The 23,626-nt window shown below is 36.7% G+C and overlaps 1 protein-coding gene across 1 annotated transcript in view; it reads right to left on the bottom strand.

The window, feature by feature from the left end:
* BCKDHB (branched chain keto acid dehydrogenase E1 subunit beta) overlaps nt 1-23,626 on the bottom strand; it is a 183,712-nt gene that overhangs the window by 115,290 nt on the left and 44,796 nt on the right. Inside the window, exons 7-8 of the mRNA XM_019651917.1 lie at nt 6,165-6,262; nt 4,252-4,362 (exon numbers count right to left, since the gene is read on the bottom strand). Coding sequence (XP_019507462.1) covers nt 4,252-4,362; nt 6,165-6,262 — 209 coding nt within the window. The remainder of the gene's footprint in view (nt 1-4,251; nt 4,363-6,164; nt 6,263-23,626) is intronic.

Here is a 23,626-nt window from a genome sequence, read left to right as displayed (position 1 = left end):
TTTCTATGTTTCTTGATGGTATATAAAAATATAATAAATTATTATATATTGACCTTGTTTCCAGGGACCTTGTTGGTAAATTCATTTTTAGTGAAAGCTTGCTGGTCATCCATTCTTTCAACTTCTGCTGCCTAAACTATTTTTTATTTTAGCTTAATTTTAAAAGATATTTTCATTGCATATAGAATTCTAGGTTGACATATTCAGCAATTTAAGATGTCATTCCATTGTGTACATGGGTGTTGTTTTCTTTGGACATATCCTTCTTAGAGGTTCACAAAGCCTCTTAAATACATGGATGGGTGTTTCAAAACGTTCACGAGGAAAAAAAATTTAGATGTTGTTTCTGACCAATTCATTCTCTCTTCTCCTTCTAACAATCAGATTCTGTATAGGACAGGTCTTTTGACCAGATGCCCTTGTCTGTTTTAGTCTTTTTTTTGCTTGTTTTTTTCTCTGTGCTTCAGTTTGGACATTTTCTGTAAACTTGCCTTCTAGTTCATAAGTACTATCATGTATTGAGTCCAATATGTTTATAAACACATCCATTGAGTTCTTATTGTCAAATATTTTTTTGGTTCTACAATGTTTATTTGATACAAACACACACACCAATTCTCTAAGGCAATTCACTTTCTTACCTCTTTTATTCCTTTTTTATCTATGTTCCTAAATATAATAATCACAAAGTCTTTGTCTGCTAACGCCAATATCTGGATCACCTGTGTTTCTGCTTTCTATTACTTATGTTTTCTCTTGGTTTTTGATCAAATGATCCTGCCTCTTCATGTACTTGGTAATGTTTTATTGACTGTTAGTTCATAGAGATTCCAGATGATGGAAGGAATGACTCCTTGTTCTGTTGGACAGATAGAGCAGAAGGTAAGTTACATTAATTCAAAAGGAAATGTAAGGGATAGAGGCTATATTGCGGGTTTGGGAAGATTTGATCTACTTCTGGTTTGCCTCGAATCATAAGGCCTGACTGGCTCCATAGCTTTCAATTGAGAGTATTGAAAGCTTTTTCACTTCTGCTTCAAGTGATGGCTTAGCTTGTCAGGCATTTTCTGCTTAGCTCCCACCATACACAGATTAAGAATTTGGCAAATATCTTAAAAGGGAGACCGATTATGTGTTTAAGATCTCTCAAATTTCCAATACAGCCCGTGGAACATGGGTTCTATACACTATGGGTTCTCAGCTTCTAGTTGAAACTAAATTGGCAGCCTCCCACCCCCAAGCAAAAAGCAGCCCCAGATCATCAGTGTCAAATAACCACTCATCTCAGGGCTTTCAATTCTCATTTCTGATGTTCCTAAGCCACTGCACTCCACCCACAACCCTAGACCCCTAGGTAGGTCTCTGTCTCCTAAGCATCTCAAAACATAAGAATTTCTATTCTGGTATTCAGAGGCTTCCAGAACTCTAATCTCAGGTTCAGAATTGAAACAAACTAGTTTTTTAGGGCCACTCAGGTCTCCAATTCTGTAACTTCCCTGAGCAGCAATTAAAAAAAAGGGGGGGGGATGCGGCCAGTTAGCTCAGTTGGTTAGAGCGCAGGCTCATAACACCAAGGTTGCCAGTTCAATCCCCACATGGGCCAGTGAGCTGCACCCTCCACAACTAGGTTGAAACAACTACTTGACTTGGAGCTGATGGGTCCTGGAAAAACACACTGTTCCCCAATAAAATTTTTTAAAAAAAGAGCTGCTTTCTCTGTCAGAGGCTTTTAACTTCCAAACAGTGCTTCAAAGCAAAAAGTATGACTATGTTTTTTATTTGTTTGTTTGTTTTAGCTGAGCCATCCTGCCACCTGTTGGCAGCTCAGTGGCAGCTCAGCTCGGGCCAGGAATCAAACCGGCACCCTGTTGCTCAGAGCTCGCACTCTTGAGCGAGCTCTTAACCAACTGAGCCACTCGGCCAGCCCCAGTACGACTATGTTCTAAAAACATTGTTAAACTCAGATTACATTAACCAATTCCTCAACTGTCCTAGAATCATTTTACTATGCATAGTATGTATATGCTCAATAAATCATTTTTACCTTCAATAAGCTTTTCTTGATTAGATATTCTAAAAGATGCATTTTGGTGTTGAATTTAATATATGAATAGAGCTGAGAGACATAATTTTGTCATAAGACAAAAAAAACAGCCGATAAAACACAGCACTAACTGAAAAAGATAATAAACAAGTTTTGATTACTACAGAATTCATAAAAATGAAGAATAAAAGATTAGCTATAGTTAAACAAAAAATATCTCATTTTTAATATGAGTGTTTGGCTGTAGGGCTCTCTTCTTTAAAATCATCTCTAAATTCTAGAAAAGATGTTAAGTATCCAAAACTGTACTCTTTTGATACATGAAAGAAAACAGAAGATATGCCATGTTCAGCAATGAAGAGGGTCACAAATAGACCCAACGTAATCAAGAAATGATTAGCTGGCATTTCACTGTCATAACTGGAGGGTCAGCAACCAGGAAAATGACATGATAAAAGCATCCCAATGCAAAACTAAACTAATGATGCTAACAAGCCAGAGATCTGCAGCATCACTTTCTGTCAGTAGAGGTCTCTTACTCTCTCTCTTCTTTCATGTTTTCCAGTAGTATAGAGCCCTATGGAAACAGAATCTAGATTCCAGGATCATACAAAGATGCAACCAGTAGCTTTAATAAAGGGGGAAGGGGCTCCATAAAAGCAAATTTATATAGATACAAATATAAATAATTTTCTCCTTTTTTCTTCCTCCACCTCTTCTCACTTAGCATTCACAGTTATCAACTTGAAGTGTTACTGTATTTGTGCTTTACCATAAGCTACTACAAATTCTCTGTGGATGTATTTATAAAGTACATAAATATGTAAATAAGGTTCTAAAAATATTTGTCCTGACCCTATATCAGTACGCCCCACTCACCATGACAAAACATCGTATCTCCATGCAGTATAGTACCAGTCACATTATAAACTCCAAGATGAATGGGGGAAGCGTGTTGCAAACAAGAAGTCTGCTCTTGGACAAAGGCTATCAATTCCACTTTAACCATAAGTTGGGATATTTGGCTATTTGAAAGAAACCCAGTGTCTGCCTTTATTTGAAAATGCCTGCAAAAACAATTATTTTCATGTAGTTAGGAATAAATGACCCTAAAATACTGCTCTTAATTACAGAAACTACAAGGACTAAGAATACTGCTGAAACCATTTGTAACCATGTCAAATGTTTAGATGGTGTCAGATAAGTCTATAGAACATTTACTATAAAAATCTTAAATCTTCCACTAAATTATAAGACAATCTTCACCTAAAAACATGCTGCTATAGTTTTACAGCAGTAATAACTGCAGCTAAGCTAAGAGACAACCTGTTAAAGCTATGAGAATGCCAAAGCTCTTAAAAATAATAAATGTAAAATACCCTAAGGTCTTAGGGCTCATTTGCTATAGCAATAAATCAAGGAAAAAATAAAGATGCAATGTTGCCTAAACTTTAGTAGATAAAAAAATCACCAAAGGAAAAAAACGCTTAACCTTACTTATAAACCAATATGAAAGTAGATGCACTTTATCTAGACATTAATATGAAAGATATCGGTTATAGCCCAGTAAATGAGAACTAAACTATATTCTTGAGAGGGGACTATGTGAATCCTATTAATAGTAAGGAAAAAGATCAATCTAATCAGGGCAAAGTTAATAGGAAACCTAGAAAACTATAAATCAGAGCAGCTAGAATCCCACAACATAATATTCAAACTATGATCCACAGTATGAAGGCTATAGAAAATTGTTGTTTTTGGTTTTTGGTTTTTTAAAAAATATATAATCCATCTCTTTTGGAGAAGAACAAACGAAAATTCAGCCAAACCATTTATGGGACTATATTAAACCTAGCTTATCAAACCATAACAAATCAGAAGTTAAAAACACAGATGACCTCCTTGTGTTTATTTGCACCACTCCATTACTCATACAACTCAACCCAAGCTGGCCATGTGAAGGACACAGTTTTATAATATACTAACCATAAAGAACTATGGGAAGACAAAAACCTAAAGCAATTTGTTTTCTTGAGCATTAAGCTTATTATAGAGCATACATTTCTTTCATAGTATAAATTAAAATTTTTTAAATCAGTAGAAAATGCTCACAATGTTCAAAATTTCAAAACAATTTTTTGCAAATATCCAACAAATTTCACGCAAGATTTTAATGAAATGACACTCTATCAATACTATAGCCACACCTTGCAAACTGTTTCCACATCCCAAGGTAGTATAGTCCTCAGATCAATGACTTCACAAGACACTCCAAGCTTTTCTTTAGCCATGGAAGCCACTTCTCGGATCACATGAACCTGAAATAAGGAGAAAGATATGCAGAGAATGACTACAGAGACACAGGTCTAAAACATTAGTTAAATTCTGACATCATTAATAGAGGTAGTATTTAAAGTCAGAGGAATTGATCTCCACAGAGAATTAATAAATTTGTTTTAGATATGTTGAACCCCGTATTCCACCAAAATAGTCAAATATAGATGTCTAGAAAACAGTTGGAAGGAGGCTCTTAAAAAAAGTGAGGGCAGTCATACTGATTCCAAAGATATCAGCACACAGAGGTAAATCAAGTCACAGGAGTAGGCGGAGTTTCTAGGGAAAGCATGTAGAGGGGAAAAGTACAGGGCAGAAATCATGGGACCCTGTAGATGACCAACACTGAAGAGGAAACCAGATGAAGATCTCACTAGAAACAAAAAAAGGAAGGAAGGGAGGGAAGGAAGGAGGGAGGGAAAAGAATAGTTTAAAAAAAAAGAAAATCAAGAGACAGTATATTCCAGAAACTAAAGAAGAAAGAATTTTATAAAGAGAGTAACCAGTGTCATATACTATAGCTATATGGGATAGGGTTGGATTTAACAATCAGAAGGTTAGTGATATTAGCGGAAATAATTTGTGTGAATTAGTGGAAATTAGAACTTATATGGTACAATATCCTAAGGAAGTTAAGGAATTAAATACTGGTGGTAGGAATCGTTCAAGTTTAGTGATAAAAGAAAGGAGGGAGATATACTTGCTATTTAAGAGAAAAATAGGGTGGAAAAGGGACACATACCTTTTTAATAAAAAGGAAATGGATAGAAGAAACTGAAGATGCAGGAGAGACAGGGACTAATTGATTTATCACAGTCCTGGAGAAAGTAAATGGAACACAATCTGAAATAGATTTGGAGAGGTAGCTGTGATAACCAGACACCTCTCCTTTAAAGACAAGGAAAAGAGGAAATGACTTGGAAAAAGTGATAGGTGTAAAGGAAAAACAAGTAATGGAATTTAGCACCTAATACACTCTAACTTCCCTTTTAAAAAGAGAGGCAAAGACACATGCTGTGAAAGAGATGTGAATAAAATGGTTTCCCCACTGGAGATGAGAAACCACAAGGACTGTAGCTCTCCAAGCCGAAAATTACGAAGAAAATCACGTGGAGCAGAGAGGAGGAGGTTGTGCTATTGCAAATGATTTAAATTATCTTCTTTATACTATACCATATTCAATTTTCTTAAATAAGCAAGTATTTTCTCTACACAGGGAGAAAAATGACTGACTACTTCTTTAAAAGAAGAGAAAGGAGTGTAAGAGAGAGCAGTCTATGGCCAGAGAAAGCGTCCTGAGCTTAAATGCCTGGAGGTGAAGCACTGTGACGAGCAGCCCTGGGGAAAGCGGAAGCAGATCAGCAGTGAGGTTTACTGGAAAAGAGAAAGGTATGGGATTCCGAGGCTGGATCACTGGATGGTCCACATGGTCAGCAAAGTAATCACAAGAGATGGCAGCAGATGAGATGAAGAAGAAAATACCAAGTCAAGTGCGGCAACAAGTAGTGAGGATATGTAAAATGTGCTTCAAAATAAACTGTTTTTAATGAATACATTTTTGTCAACAACATATTCTTAATGGCTTCACCATATGCATACATATTTTTATGACTGAAAAGGCAAAAATCAGAACCAGCTATAGATGTAGTCCCAAACAAGACTTTGATATAAGGAAGTAAATTTGATATAAGTAAAACATCATTTTTCATTCTTCATAGTATCAGGATTAAAAATAAGAGCTTCCAAGGACAACATGAACATTACCAGTTGGGATAATGTTACTGACCTGAGTACCCCAGGCAACTAGAGTAACATCACTCCCTTCCTCTATGACCTCCGCCTGGGACAGGGGGATATTGTACGGTTCTACAGGAACCTGTTCCACTGAATACAAAACAGGAGGGAAAATGAAAGGTTAATTATTTTCTCTCATGTGACATTTGTGCATAAAAGACTACAGTAACCTCATTGTGGCAAAGCTTTATTTATTCTTCCCCTAAATTTCAAGTTATTTATAACAGAAATAGCATTTGTTATACAGCTTACTGACTACTATACAGAAGACAAAGTACAACATAAGTGTATAAAATATATCAGCTATCATGGAACAGAAAAAGTAAAAAAGTACAAGTAAAAACTAAGACAATAAAATATGGGCTTTAGTCAATAATAATGTATCAATATTTATTCATTAACTGCAACAAATGTACCAGACTAATAAGATGTTCATAACAGGGGAAGCTGCTGTGGAGGATATAGGAACTCTCTGTACTATCTGCACACTTTTTCTGTAAATCTAAAATTATTCTAAATAACAAAGTTTTAAAAATTTAATACATCTGTTAAAACTTTATTGGACTGAATTAAGTTCCCAGACAAGTTTTCTATCAAGGAACAAATTTATGAGGGTTTTCAGGGTGAGAGGGATAGTAGGGTCAAATATTTAAGTATATTTTTGGACTCTGCATTTATGCATACTTTGTCAACCACAACAGCTGATAAAACCTGAATTTTCAAAGCTGAATCCTGCAGAACTCAAAGAGATAAACTAAATAAGCTCCACCAGGCCAAAAGGGAGAAAATGCCAATGGTATCCCAGAGAAATCATTTCATGATTTCTCTGCCCAACTAAGTACAAGCAATAAGGAGTTGACTGGATTTTGAAAGGAAATCATAAGGCGAATTTTTAAATGAGATTGAGTACAAAGTTGATGGAATTGCCCTGTTATGCTGGGAAGCCTTCTTGAATTCTTATATGAGAGCATTAGAGTGGAACTGGTGGGGGAAAAAATGCTGTTCCCTTTGTTCATTTTCCACATGGTCGGTCTTTTTATCATTGGTGTTTGTGTGTGTGTGCGCGTGTGTGTGTCTATGTGCATATATATGTATGTATATATACACACATTTTTTTTTTTTCAATTCAAAGAGCACAGAAGGGTACAATAAAAGGTTCTATCTGCTCCCCGGTCAGCCCTTCCAATTCCATTGGCCAGCAGTAATCAATGCTAACAATTTCCTGGGTGTCTGCAGTGGGCAGCTCTCATTCTTTCTGGTATCCAGGTTTCTTAATCCTCTTCCTACATTTAGGAAATGCCCCACCTTATGAGTTAAGGCCCTTTGTCCATGACAAAAGTGATGTCCACAAATTCATTTGTGCAGTTTCCCTTGCAGCTAGGGCACAAAACATGGGCTCTGCCAATCACATGCACACATGCAAGACTGAACTGGAAGCTGATGACATAAAAGAGCAGCAAATGTCCAGAATCTATTCCAGAGTACTGGTAACAGTGGAGGCAGATCCGGCATCCAGGCTCAGTGTATCAGTGCTTCACACTGCAGTTTCATGCCCAGTGAGCTCCAGGGAAATCTTTGCAGAACCAATTATGCAGTGGAATTTTGGGCACCACTTCTAGATATACAGCCTCTAAGCCAGCTTCTTAGGCACCCCCAGAGATCTCTGACCCATTTATTACCCTTCAATAAATCTTTTCTGCTTATATTAGACAGGCTTGATCTCATCTGCTTGAAAATCAAGAACCTGATTGATACAGTAGCTTTTCAGATATTTACAATATACAAATATGCATATGCACAGACATGTAATTTTTATTTTCACAAATAGAATTACATTGTACACACTGTTAAGAAGTGTTCTACAGCCTCCTTTTTCCCCCACTTAGCAACATATCTAGTCCAAGTTTTCATGTGAAAAATAGTTTTTAAATCATATTTATTAGTAAATATTATTATATTTAATGGTGCTGTTATCAGTAATGTGGTAGAAAATTGTATTCCTTGTATTTTTGTATATTTCCAATCCAATGACATTTCTATAACCGGTGCCATACAGAGAGACAAATATTATTTTAAATCATCAATATGCTTCAATAAAATAAATAAAATGGTTAATCTATAAAACTATTTTTGTGGGTAAACCTCAAAGCAGATGACAATTAAATTAACAACCCTGAGAGATTTGCTGTGTTAGAAAATTTACAAGCATTAAAATCATTTTTTTTAAAGTTTTTGTGTAGCACACAACTATGTTGTGATACATTTCCACTGTCTAAACCAGGGGTGAGAATCCTGCACATGTAATTTTTTATAAACAATGCTTTACTGGGACACAGCCACATCCATTCATTTACAAATCGTCTAAAGCTGTTTTGGCCCTACAACAGCCGAGCTGAATAGCTGCAAGAGACAGCATGGCCTGCACAGCTAGAATAAGTACAATCTGTCCCTTTACAGAAAAAGTTTGCCAACCTTAATTCTAAACAATGCTGTGAGAGGTTAATTCCAGCTCATTTATTGATGGCTTAAATACAGTGTCAGATGAATAGACAGGCTGATGGATATATGGATATATGGATGGGTAGGTGGATGGGTGGATGGGTGGATGGATGGATGGATGGATGGATGGATGAAGGAACAAACAGGAAGACAGGCATATTCAACTGGAGTAGAATACAGAGGGAAGCAACAACCTGGCCAAAAGGATCGAGGAGCCTTCACCACCAAGGAGGTGGTGAACTAGCAGTTCTTTCTCAGTTGCTAAACCAAAGTGAGTGTCAAGAACAATACTGATGACATCTGGCAAACATGGCACATAGGTTCTTTGCCATGATCAAGTCTTTCCCTGGCAGCAAGATCTTCATGCCAATAGACAAGGCTGGAAGCCAGTACACACTTTGTCTTGCTGGTGAGTCAGTGGCCACCATTCAAGAGTCCTGTCTTTCCCGCCTTGTAAATCAGTTACCAGCTGGTGATTAGCAAATGCCTGGAACACAAAACTCTATGGGTTGGCACATCAAGAGAAATAGGTTGGCACCTTGGCCCACCTCCTTTGAAAGGTTGCCAGTCAGTGACTAGCTGCTTCATTGTATTAAATTACCCAGAACAGTAAAACCTCATTACTTTAACAATTAAGGAACAACATAACAAAAAAAGCTTAATTCTCCATAAAAAATTTAAAAAATCATGCAGAGAATTAGATTCAGGAAGAGTCTTATATGAAAAACAACACCAAAAATCTAAGATTTGCATAAATTTAATCCTGAGAGGAGAATAAGAATACAATTTTAATATGTTCCCTTACTTAAACTTTTACCTAGAGAGAAAGCTGTAATCCATGGGTACTTTTTATTTACATTAATTTGAAAGAAATTTATTCCAAGAGAAGGTTATTATTTTAAATCAGCATTCTTGAATTCCTACCTCATGGCTATGTGCTTTTTGAAAGAGAGCAGATAAGAGGCGTTAGAGAGGACATTTCCGGAGCTGAAGAGCTGCTTATACAGTCATATTACAGATTACTGTTTCCATAGCAATGGAATTAACTGACCACTACACTTTACCACATGCTGATTACATTCTAATCTATGCACTAATGAGCAAGCAGTCCACAGAGAAACCCTTCAGCATCAAATATATGTTGACAAAAATGTAACTTGAAAAATAAGAAATCTTTCCAAGGCCAAAACAAAAAAGATGCATTTTTTGGCTCAAATACCAGACAAGATAGTTTTTAGTGTATATTGTACATTCCAATATATGCTTCCTCTGTGATTTGAAGTGCACTTGTATTCATATTACATATATACTTACAGACTCATAACATATATTATTAGTTTATGCTTGGTCTCCTTTTATTTCCCATCCTCCTCCTTTTCGCCTTCTAATTTTCTACTTATTTGCTGTATTGCTTACATCATGTCAAACACATTTTTAAAATAAGCCAGAGTATAGAAACATATACAGTAATATCTTGGGTTTGCAAGCATAATTCATTCCAGAAACATACTACTCATATTGCAAGACATCGCTCATTTACCAAGTTAAAATGTATTAGAAATGTTTGCTCGTCTTGCGGAACACTTGCAAACCAAGTTATTTGCAATCCAAGGTTTTACTGTATATACTATTATACACACTCATTCACTTAATAGTTATTGCATAACCAACATATATATGCAGACATCATTCAAGATGCTAGAATGTGAAATTGAAAGAGGCAGTCCCTAATGTTGATAAGCACACACTCAAGTGGGACTTACAAAGATGGCAAGAGACAATCAGCAAACAAAATCATGATCTAGCCATGGGGACAAACTGCTCTAGGAGTACAGAGGGAAGTAACAACCTGGCTAAAAAGGGTTGAGGAGGCTTCACCACCAAGGAGGGCACAACTAACAGAGGGCTTAGAGATAAACAGAAAATAAAAAAGGTATTCCAAGTAGAAAGAAAGGTCTGCACAAAGAAATGGAGGTGTGAAGAGTGTGTGCATGTGTGTGTGTGTGCGCGCGCGCACATCTACAAGCACACGTAAAACCAGATTTACGTGATGTTTCTGGTAAAGGCGAACACTGCACTGAAAACTTTAAATTATATTCCCAAATCCCTAGAAAGAACTTTCCTGTTCCTTCTGCTTCCATATATTAATAACTCAGTAGAAAGCATCTGCAAGAGAGCGGCTCACTCTTAATGACACAAGTTCCCCTGTGAGGCACAATATTACCATTCCAGAGATAATAGGGTCATTTCTCAGCGCTTGCACTAATCTACAGTAATGCTAGTTTCCTCACGCATGTGGAACTCAGTAAGGCTTTATTCATGTTGCATTATACATGATGCAGTGATAAAACATGAATGTTCTTTTTAAAAAGCAAGAGCATATTTCTAAAATATACACTACTTCATGCTGCCTGATTACTAATAGCAGAGTCAAAGTCTCCATGCCTGAGAAAGCCTATCTTGTCTGTCAGAATTTACAGTGTAATGGGAGAGGGTGGGCAAATGCCCCAAGCAAGGGCCCAGTCCCAGCCCTGTCTCTGCATCACTTTATCTAATTGATTTGGTCATCTCTGACAAAGCATTATATTTCTTTTCTGCCCCACTGTCCCACATGTAAAAACTGTGGAAAGTGGCATGTGTCTATCTGCCATACAATAGGGTCACAACGAGGACATACAAAGTTAATCACTGAAGATATCCTGTCAGATCTTAGAAGACAGCTTTACAATTTTACATAATTCAGTGATAGTCACTAAGACGATAAAAGAAAGTTTTCATTGTAGGAACATTATCCTTAATAATCTCCTTTCAAACTTGAGGTTATTAATTACGGTCACACTTTTTTGATAATTTTCACTTCTATACCAACAATCGTTTTTCACACTAATGTAAAAATGCACATAAACAAGAAAACTAAGTGCAATTTCCTCTAATAATTACTTTTAAATTATTCCCTAAACATAGATGTACTCAGTCTTCCCCTCACCTCTTCACCTCAAATTACTGAAATTTCAAGTCTATTAGAAAAGATCATATCAACATACTGTTAACAATACTATAATATTTGTCTATAATATCTGTCATTATAATAGTTGTTATAATACTACTGTCTAATTAGAAGGCAAAATTAGCTTTCAATAAATAAGCGCTAAAATTTTGATACTATTTAACCCATGGTGATTACAGGAAGCATGTGTAGACAGCATAAGCTGGTATATTAAGTGTGAATACCACAATGGAGAATAAACCAGAGAGGTCTCCTGGGATTGACAATGGTTGAGGGGCACAGCCATATAATATAACTTAGGCCTTCTCGTCATAAGCATGTCAAGATTTTACTGAGAATTAGGGCAAAAGGATTGCAGACATGTGAGAAAGTAGATGAACTGGAACAAATAGTGAAAACCACACACACAAAAATAGATTCTGAAGAATGAATATAATTAGATGCACAAAGGCAAACAATACTGGCATTCTAACCAGTGGGGCACCATATATGAATAATGGAAAAGTTGAAACAACTAAGCTGAGACCACCATCATGTGTCATCTTACAATATGCACGGAGAAGGGCACAGCTTCTCTTCTATGGTACTCTTGCCAAAATATACACAAAACCTGAATTTAATAGCAAAGAAACATCAAACAAACTAATTGAGGGGCATTCAACAAAAGAGTGGAACAAATGTGGAGATAATGACAGACAAAAAAGACAAAGGAACTTTCTGACCCAACATAAAGAAGACTAAGGAAATAAAACAATTAGAGATTCTAGACTGGATTCTCATTCAGAAAAAGGACATTAGTGGTCTTGGAATGTATCCCCACTGGATAATGGGGGGACTACTATATATACAAAATGTTGTTAACTATATCTCTGACAACTATGTCTAAAGGTAAGGTTTAATTGGAAATTTTATATTTTATCTGTCTTGATATAGAACTGCTTACTAAAAATAAGTCAATCTTTGCAGACATCTGACTTTTTACACATTTTGAGAAAAACATTAGAAACTGCCTGTAATCAAAAAGTGGAAGACTCTGGCTTGACTTCACATGATACAATGTACATCCAAATATGCTAGAATATGTTGCTTATCCTGAATAATCTTTGTAAGAGTCCCTGATGGACTAAAAATGTCCCACAGTGGCCCTTATATTACCACAGACCAAGCAACTTTTCCTCCTCTCCTTCTTGCTAAATCTGAATTGCCCAACCAACAGATACGAGATAGCAAGAACAATTCCTCCCTCTTCCGAAAACCATTTTTGACTGACTATTCCCAAAACTGGCTGAACGTTGGCTGACCTCTCTTACAAAATCCTTCCCCATCTCTCTCTCCTAAATTAGAACACTTCTGAGTTGTGCACATGGCCCAACATTCTGAATGAAGCATCACGCTGCAGGGTGTGATTATTAGAACAAATCACTGGAGATTTTTAAGTATAAATATCTTTCAACATACGACTAACATTTATTAAGCATTTATTATGTGTCAAACATTATCTAAATCTAATTATATATATATATATATATATAATATATATTAAGATATTTCATCAAAGGATACCATGGAGAAGATTTTATACTACTAAATTTGGAAATCCAGAGAAAATACATTATATAAAGATATAAGTGATCAACATTTACTCAAGAATGCGTACATTCAACAACCATCAAAGACTGAAAAGAAAGTCAAAGATCTGTCCCAAAAGGCACCAGAATCAGACAATTTTATAAGCAAACTATATTAAACCTTATAGAACCGATAATTCCTAGTTATTAAATCCAGTCTAAAGCACAGAAAAAGAAAGCAACCCAGTTCATTCTATAAGACTAGCATAACTCTGATTCTGAAACTAGACCAGGATGGTAAAGGAAGGACAAAGTATAATCCAATTTTACATATAAACATATATTCATGTTCACACATGTAAGGAGAAACAACTTTACAATTTTATTCATGACCATAAAGGCCTTTTCTAAAACTCTTTTTAAAATTCTTCTAATTGAATCCAGCAGTATGCTGAAAGAATAACGCATCATGGTCACGTAGAATTTATCCCAGAAACAAAATTACTCAACATTAGGAAATATGTTAATAAAATTCACCTCATCGAGAGGTCAAAGAAGAAAAACCATATAATCATCTCATCATATACCTAAAAATAATTTGATAAAATTCAACACCTTGGGAGAAATGGGAGGAAGGGACCTCTGATTAAGTTAAAAATAAAGAAAAATTACCTTAACTGATAAAGAGTACTGATCAGGGTCCAAATTAAGAAAAGATGAGACATTTCTAATAATAAAAAAAAAAAGATTAAAATGTCTCATCAATTCTTGGAAAAAGAGAGCTGTAACTATCATTAGCTATAGAGAGTAAGATTTTCCACCTAGAACATCTAAGATAATTAACTGAAATGTTAGAGAATTGCATGAGGTTTCCAAATACAATATTAACAAACAAAATTAAAAGCTTTTCTGTATACCAGTAATAACCAATTAGAACTATGTAATGGAAAAAAATATCCTATCCACAATGGCAAAAATATCCCAAGAAACATCTAGTAATAACCTTAACAACAAATGTGCCAACCCTAATGGAAATACCTACACAATTTATTTATGGACATAAAAGTCTGAATAAATGGAGTTCTTGGAAACAAAGAATCATTACAGTGAAGACACAAAAACAGAAAAAAAAACCTTTAAAAACTATTGTGTTTGTGTGTGTGTGCACGTACATGCGTGTACACACACACACACACACACACACACACACACACACACACACATTTTTAACAAATAGGTTAAATGCTGCTCTCAGTGACAACCAGTCCGTGGGCATAGATACAATGGTGACAGTCCCAGAGGTAACATTAAACTCTTGAGATTCAGTTGTTTCAAGGTAGACTTCTAATAAACATACTAGCAAAGACACTTTATGAGAGGATACAAAATAATGTTTAAAAAATACAACAGGCAAAATTCTGATACACAAAAGAATAAAAATGCAAGGTAAAATGTCTTACAAGCATTTACAGCTTTCATTTTTAGCTTTAAGGCTATAAATAGTTATATATTGAGACTTGTCTCCCCATAGTACCCGCATCAATAATAACGTATCCTTCCAGTTTTTCACTAAATGCCATTTAGAAACTTGAGGTGTCTGGTTTCATCAATCATTTATTACTCAGGGCTTAATAAAAGAATATATGAGACTTATAGGAAACAAGAATGGAATTAAGAAATATAGGCTTTATACGTGACACTACAAGAAATACAGGCTTATAATTTTTTCCTTCCACATGCACAAATATATCTATCTAAACAGGGATGTTTACTTCAACATTGTTTGGAATAGGCAGAATTTAGGCACAACTCAAAGTTCTGTAATAGGGCAAAGGATAAATTATGGTATACCCAAAAAAACTTTATGAGCTAATGATCAGCTAAATCTTTGTAAACTGACTGAAACATATCCAAAATCAATTGATAAGAAAAGCAAGTTACAGAATAGTTATAACATGCATATATTCTATAAATTCACATATTTGCATAAATGTGAATGCATGGAAAAAGATTTGCAAAGTAAGTTACAAAACAATGTTTATAGTATGATCTTATATAACTCAGTTTATATATAAATGTTTTCCACACATTCATATATGGATATAAATGCAAATGCATAGAAAAGGCTCTAAGGAATCGAGTGAAGAAAAGGAACGTTCACTTTTCATTTTGTAGTTCAGTGATGCTTGAACATCTCACAAAGAGTGCATATGATTCATGACACTAAATTTTATTAAAAACAAAAAATAAATCACTCTTGATCATGTAGTGTAAGCTTAGTCATTGAGAATGTATCCAGTTAAATTAGGACAACAATCATAAGTTGACATCCAATGGCCAAAATCAGTCTGAAAGTGAATGTGATAATAAATGCCAGAGCATAAGAAAAATTCCAGAGTCCTATTACATGAATATTTCAATTAATCACATCAATCACAGAAGACACATAAACAAATTCAAAGGTAATTTTGCCATTCAAGATTACTGAAAACTTTTTGATTCTTCTTGCTACTCAACACTAGATCAGCCCTTCTCATCACAAAATAAAATACCAATCTATTAACTGCATTCCTTGCTTGTTTTAGGTTTACAATAAATGAAACTTCACAAGTTTTAGGAGTCTACACGAACGATTTAAAAAGAAAAACAAATATGAAATAAAAAACATGCACTGTAAAAGATCATCTGTAATTAAATGAAAACTGAATTAAATTGACAGTAATAATACATATTTAAAAGTATAGATAAAAGTCTGGCAAGATATACAACAAAAAGTCAACAGTAGTTAGAGGATAGATGTAGGAGCTCCTTTTATCTTCTCTTGTACTTTTCAGGCGTTTCAGTAAGCATATAGGAAAGAGTGAAAAAACAGCCACGGTCTTTTAACCCTCTGGATATTCAAACTCTTTGCAATGTGACTACGTAGCTGTTCCCATGTAATGGAGTCTTTTTCCCTCCTCTTGAACTTATGCTGGCCTCATAGGACTTGCTTTGGCCAACATACTACAACAGAAGTGATGTGTGCCAGGGGCTTCAATGTGTGCTTCCATGCTTCTACCTGCCCCCTTGAAACTCTGCTTCCACCATATGAACAAGACAGAGCTAGTCTGCTGCAGAATTAGAGACAAGCGGACCACAGACTTGTGAGATGGCTCAACTAAGATCAGCAAATCCAACCCCCACCTGACTTGCAACTGACAGATCTATGAGGGAGCCCAGATGAAACCTGAACTGCCCAGCTGAGCTCAGCCTAAATTTCTGACCTGCATAGGAGCTATATAAAAAAGTTGACTTAAGCCAATAAATTTTAAGAGTGCCTTGTGAAGCATTAATAGTTTGCTAATAGAGCACACATGGATTACCTTTATAATAAGAAAAATAGGTCTTTTTAAGAAAACAACATAAGCCTTTGTAAACCACTAATTACAACATTATTTACACCAAAATATTAAAATCTTATTTTCAGGTATATATCTTTCTAATTGAAAAAAAATTAAATTAACACAATAGTGCAATGAAACTACTTCTTCATAGTTAAAGATCCAAGTTGACACTTAGCAAACCTTATCACTGCCCTCACATATATGGATAAAATAACTGATGTGTGGCTAGATTTTTTTTTATTATTATTATTACATAGCAAAGACTAATGATAGAGCTATCTTATCCCTGGAAAGCATAATCGATCAACCATCACAGGAACTGAGAACTTTCAGTGTGCCAGGTTATATGCTCAGTGCCTCTAGTCATGCATTCATTTTATCTTTAAATCAGCTTGATGAGGTAGGTATCATCACTGCCCTCCTTGTGCAGGTGAGAAAACTGAAACAAAGAAAAGCTAGGGAGCTTGCCAAAGGTCCCCCAGCTAGTCAGTGGTAGGAACCATACTTCTGGCTCCAGAATCCACACTCAACCACTTTATTAGATTGGCTCAGGGTAGAAGGGATGCCTACAGGAAAAAAGAGAAACCTGACTGGCCACCTCATAGGTCTAAACTTGATCAAAATAGAAAACATTATGGGGACTTGGGACTATCTTAGTAAGAGGAACATGAGAAATTAAGCAAATAAAAAAAGGGGCACAGCATTCTGTTCAGAGAACACAGAGTTGTAGGCCACAGAGGAAGTGAAAGAACACTTTTTTTCTTTTTTTGCTCAGTTGTGAATCATGCCGATATTGTAATTGCAAGGTAACCACTAAATAATGATCTGACCAAAAATTACACTACAGCTCTATGAAGATAGTAAGAGAAAATGTGTTATGTGTTGAGGGGGAAGGACGGCACACGCTGGGGAAAAGTTGGCACAAAATAACTAAATTCTAGTAGCAAGTTAAGATAATACCTAAACTATTAAAAATAGTATAAGCAGGGCCAGCCGAGTGGCGCGATGGTTAAGAACTGGCTTGGGACGCCAGAGGGCCCTGGTTTGGATCCCACATATGAGGGCCAGTGACACTGCCCTCTATAGCTAAGATGCTAAACAACAGCTCAACCTGGAGCTGGGCTGCCATGAGTCGCTGGCAAGGGCTAGGCTGCAGCCCCTGCTGCAGTGGGTTGCCATGGGCTACCGTGTGTAGCCAGCAGCCAGCGTGAGCGGCCAGCAGCCGCAGTGAGCGGCCGTCCAGAAGCCGGCGACTGATGTGCCTCGCCCGGGAAGAGCGCAATGATGGTGCCAACTTGGGCCAGTGAAGCAATGTCCTCCACAACTAGACTGAAGAACAAAAGGATAGCAACTTGTCTGTTCCCCTTCCCCCAATTCCCCAGCACTGTTCCCATCCCCCCAATTCCCCAATAAAAATCTTAAAAAAAAAAATAGTATAAGCATAGTATTTACAAATATGATAAATTACCAAAGAAACTACTGAAAGAGTTGAAGAGGATTACCTATGGGGAGAGAAGCACAGCCTTAGTGAAGGCTGAGGTAAGAAACTGCTATTGTTTGCTACAAGATATATTATTTGGCTTTTTAAATTCTGTATGATTGTTATTTCAAATTAAAAACTAATTTAAAAATCTAACAAATGAATTAAATTCGCTCTCATTACTGGATCCAATGTAATTCTGGTCAGGGAGTGTGCCCAGTATTAAATGCACTAGCCTGCATAAAAATAATCTGCTTAATGATGCCAACCAAAACAAATTTAAAATGCAAAACATTAATTCCTCTCTTTTGTGTACACTGATATTAGGCAAAAATATCTTCAAAGTCTTCTACCACTCAAAAGCTACTTAAAACAGTTTTCTTCTCTTCATAATGTATAAATTCATAAATAATTAGTGTACTTGTTAAACAAACAAAAATTCTCCGTATCATTATGACCTATTTTTGCCTGAAAGGATAATTTGAATCCTGGAAATAAAGCAGTACAAGGCTTTTAGTCTGACTTTTTTTTCACTAGAAGAACCACAGATGAAAGCCATGTTTATTTCAGTATCACTGATGTCATCAATCACTCAATTAAATAAAACCAAAAAGTTCAGCAGACATACAAGAACAGCCTCTCCACAAGATGCCTATATCTGATAATGTCTCCCTGACTCATTCTTTTTGAGTCACAGCTATTTGGTATATTTCTGACACTGGCTGGATTGCTCTTCCTTATCTGCCTTTTCTAAACGTCCGTCTGCTATTTTTAAAGCTATTTGTACTAAAATGTCACAATTACAACAAATAAGCCGGGAATATTAGTTATATTCCTTCTAAATTTAGAAGACAAATTTCGTATCTATTTGTATATTCAAAATAAGTAGAAACAAAATTCAAGAAAATTGCTGCATAAAGAACACTTTACCTATTTTTATTTTCGTCTTTATGGTTTGTAGAGCTGATGGCTGAGCTGAAGAAGTTGTTTATACATGTTGTAGACCAGGCATGTGGAGAGTCTCCACAGTACAGATATTTGAACACAGAACAGTATACGGGGACCAGGTCCAAAAATTAGGGGGTCAGAGAGGTCAAGAGCTGTGAAAGGGACAAAAGTGTGCATTCACCAAACAGCTTCATCCTCCCTCCCCAAAATGCAGGAAGATTACATTTCTCAGCTGTCCTTGCCTTTAACTGGGGACATGAGACTAGGTCCCTTAATGACTGCATGGAGCAGAGGCTCTCAAACCCCGTCTGTGACCACACTTGTGACATGTGTAGTTTTTAGGACTTTCAAAGGAGCAAATCAATCCTATGCCAGTGGAGAAGTTAATGCAATACATATTCAAATGCTGGCTGGACTGTACACTATCCGATAAGGGAAGTACTGCCTTAATGCACGGCTCTTGATAGTAGATATTTCCATTCAATTAAAAAGATCGTTTTCATTGTGGAAAAATAAAATAGCATATTTCTTGGTATGAAACTAGGACACTGGAGGAAATTATTTCATTTATGCTCTCCATTTAATAATGTTTAAATGGAATACCGAATAGGGTGATGTTAGGAAGAGAGCAGCCTCTGGGGTCAGGACATCTTCGTTTAAACCTAACTTTATCACTTACTCCTCCATGAGCAAGTTTCTTAAACTCACTAAACTTCAGTTTCAGGCTAACACCACCTATAAAGCTTTTGTAAAGATTAAATGGAACCAGCTGCATAATAAATGCCCAAATTCTGGCCTAGAGACAGGCTGACTGGGTTTGAATCCTGGCTGTGTGGCTTTGAGAAAGATGCTTAACTTCCCTAATGCTCAGTTTCCTGTAAAATGGTGATAATGACAGAATTATTCTGCTAAGGGTATTGTGAGGATTAAACGAAATAGTCCATATGTCTATGCAACATAGCACTGTGTCTAGCACAGAAATGTTCAAAAAGTGCTTAAAGGCGAGGCAGATACATGCATGGACTATCTCAATCCTCTCAACAACCTTCTAAAGTATTATTATATATAAGAGGAAGGGGTTCCTACTGAAGCCATTAGGACAAACATAGCATTTATTAAATGTTATGACAGGCTGAAGTTTATTGTGCTAATCAAACTGGAGATATTTCATCTTAAAAGGGAAGCATCTTCTCTATATCATATATATCTAGATTATCTATTATATTAGTAGAGTCAGTAGGGGTCTGAAACTCAAAGGAGGTTAAACCGAAAGTGTAATTAATGAGTTTTCCCCAGGTCCTTCCATTTAATCAAAGGAAGAATAAAGGAATGAGTAATCAAGGAATGTTAAGAACTAACCTAGGGGCTGGCCGAGTGGCGCGATGGTTAAGAACTGGCTTGGGACGCCAGAGGGCCCCGGTTCGGATCCCACATATGAGAGCCAGTGACACTGCCCTCTACAGCTAAGATGCTGAACAACAGCTCAACCTGGAGCTGGGCTGCGGTGAGTTGCTGGCGACGGTGTAGGCTGCAGCCCCTGTGGCAGTGGGTTGCCATGGGCTACCGTATGTAGCCAGCAGCCACGGTGAACGGCCATCCAGAAGCCGGCGACTGATCTGCCTCCCCCGGGAAGAGCGCAATGATGGTGCCAACTTGGGCCAGTGAAGCAACATCCTCCACAACTAGACTGAAGAACAAAACAACAGCAACTTGTCTGTTCCCCTTCCCCCAATTCCCCAGCACTGTTCCCATCCCCCCAATTCCCCAATAAAAATCTTTAAAAAAAAAAAAAAAAGAACTAACCTAATAAAATGGTGAGGATTTTCATTTTTGATTTCTATTTCTCTCCCTCCCTCTGATCTCCAATGAACGTATCTGCTTAGCCCCACAGTGTTCGACTAGACACTATCACTCACTAAGTGACAGGGGACTTGTCCCCAGTCTCATGTTATCCCAGGCAAACCACACATAACAAGTGCAGCTCTGTCTCCACATATAAAATACCTGAAAAGAAGTCAAAATAGCTAGGCTCGAACCACATGTCCATCACCTGAGATCAGAGAAGTCAGATATGATGACTGGCAGCCCCCTCAGAACCACGTGGAGTGGGCTAAGAGCATTGGCCATGGGAAGAATATGTCCTACAAGGAAAATAAGGGACCAATAGATGCTAAAAGATCAACTGATGAGAGAGAAAGCTGTGCACTTCAACTATAAGCTAAAGCCTTGAATAACTATTTACTGCTCTAACAGAATCAATCTTAAACAGTATTCAGTGATATAAATTATATAGAGAGATAAAAATTATACATTAGGGAAAATTCTTTAAGTTAGCAAGTTAACTTCTGTAGATACCTAATACTTTAGTTTCCTAAGGAACTCTTTACCTAGTATCCTTCAAATACTTTACGTCAGGAATTACCTATAGAACACTACTCTAAATTTGAGAAAATAACATCTTACCTTAATGCTGCAGGAGGGAAAAGAGGGTAATAGTTGATGTGAATAGTTGATGAGTGGTAGTTGATACTTTCCTAAAACATTTCCTACTGCATTAGTCTAATTCCAATGGTAGCAGAGTGGGGAAAAATATGCCAGGGAATTACTTTTCTGTCAGCAAAACTCTTTTAATGAACATTATTAGAAAACACACTCTGTTGTTTAAATATATGTATTTAGACCTCATTCTTCCTCCATACTCCACATGTCTGTCCTATTTTCCTTCTTCTCTTTATTTCTCTAGACCACATTTTGGTAATTTCCTTGGTTTTACCTTCCAGTTTACTAATTCTCCTTTTATCTGTTGTTTATAATTTCTGGTTAAACGATCAGATATCTTTTTTTTCTTTCACTTATTATGTTTTTATTTTATAGACAGTCTATTCTGTTCTTCAAATTTACTCGTCTCCTGCTTGGACTCAAGTGTCTCTTTTTTTAATATGAAACCTACTTTTATTTGTATTCTCTATATGATAGTTCTAATATCTAAAGTACTAATGGGTTTGCATCTGCCTTTTCTTGTTCTTGCTCAGAAAGACTATTTTTTCCTTGGACTTTATCTGTGGGACTATTCTGAGGCTTGGATAAAGGTGACTCCAGAGAGGATTTTCTTCCTTCTGACAGCTCTCTTGGGGTGCCACCATCCCGGTAGCACTTTAAATTATCTACCTAAAGGTTTTCAGACCACACTCCTAGCACATATTTGAATCAAAATTTTGTGTAAGATTCATCTTGTGATAAAAATTCTCAGAGACTTTTCTCTTCTCTGCACCATTTTAGAGTCAAGACAGGTAATTTTCCTTCCTGTCACCTCTGCATCTCCACTGTGGATAGAGTCTGTGGAGCCCCAGCTTTAAGAAAGGGCTCCTAGTAGATTCTCTACCTAAAGTGGGCCCTGGACTTTATCTCCTGTCCCCAGTGTCACCAAAGCAGAAGCTCAGTGTCTCCAGGACCTGGCAAATACCATTAGAGACACTGAGGCATTCACTTAACTCCCAGGATTCTGAGCCTCACATTTCAGGACTCCAGACTCCTAACTTGCATGCCAGCTCAGTATATAAAATAAACACCCTCCCCCTCCGCCCCCAACACCAAATCCCATTTATTTCAGAGTATCTAATCTACCGTTCTTCCATTACCACCAGAGAAGGAAATCTTATTCTATACTACTTAGTCTTAACACCTCCCTCTTCTTTTCCCCACTTAAATTCATTTAGACACCAAGTAGTTCACATAATCTAAGACATTTCTAACCCATCCCCCTCTGCTAATTCAGGCACTCACCATTTCTTAGGCTGGCTGTTAAAACCCCCTAGGCCAGTCTCCTAAGGACCAATCTTTTCCTCACACTAAGGTTTGGGAGTAGTGAGAAAAAGACACCAGCTCCAGACTGTCCTTTGGGTTCCAATCCATTTTAACAGGTTCTAGTTTATCTTTGTTCCCCTGCTTCATGTCCATCTTCCCTTCCTAACAGTGTGATTGGTCTATAGACTTCAGGATACAGCACCAAACACAGATGCAAAAGCTTTTCACAGACTGTTTAGTTTCTACAGTTGCATTTATTATAGGTATAATGCCCATAATACATTCCTTATTGTGTTTTCAAGTGGTTTGCATCTCTGATCAAACCCTGACTGATACAACAGAATCTAGAGATCACGCCTTTAAAGAGCTGCAGTGCAATCCATCAGATGGATGTAGCTTAGTTTATTCAAAAAACCCAAATCCCTACTGATGAACAACGTGGCACTTCAATGAACAGTAACATTTTTTTCAAGCTTCTTTCAGTATATCTCTGAAATAGATTCTCAGAGGTGGACTATGGATCTAAGGGTAAATAATCACATTATTTCTAACAGTTCTATTCCCTCCTTAAAATTTATGACTTCTTTTGGAGAACATGAAAGTAACTTTGGCAGTCAGAGATTGGTAGTTGTTTATGTCCACCTCCCATCATTGTGTAATAATAAAATTTTCAGTTGGGCCCTAAGTTAAAGACTATTTTTTTTCAGCCTCCCTTGTAGCTAGGTGTGGTCCTGTGATTAAGTTCTAACCAATGGGATGTGGGTA

This window comes from Hipposideros armiger, unplaced genomic scaffold (genome assembly GCF_001890085.2).
Source record: "Hipposideros armiger isolate ML-2016 unplaced genomic scaffold, ASM189008v1 scaffold_169, whole genome shotgun sequence".
Classification (NCBI taxonomy): domain Eukaryota; kingdom Metazoa; phylum Chordata; class Mammalia; order Chiroptera; family Hipposideridae; genus Hipposideros; species Hipposideros armiger.
This window is presented reverse-complemented; position numbering and strand designations above follow the sequence as displayed.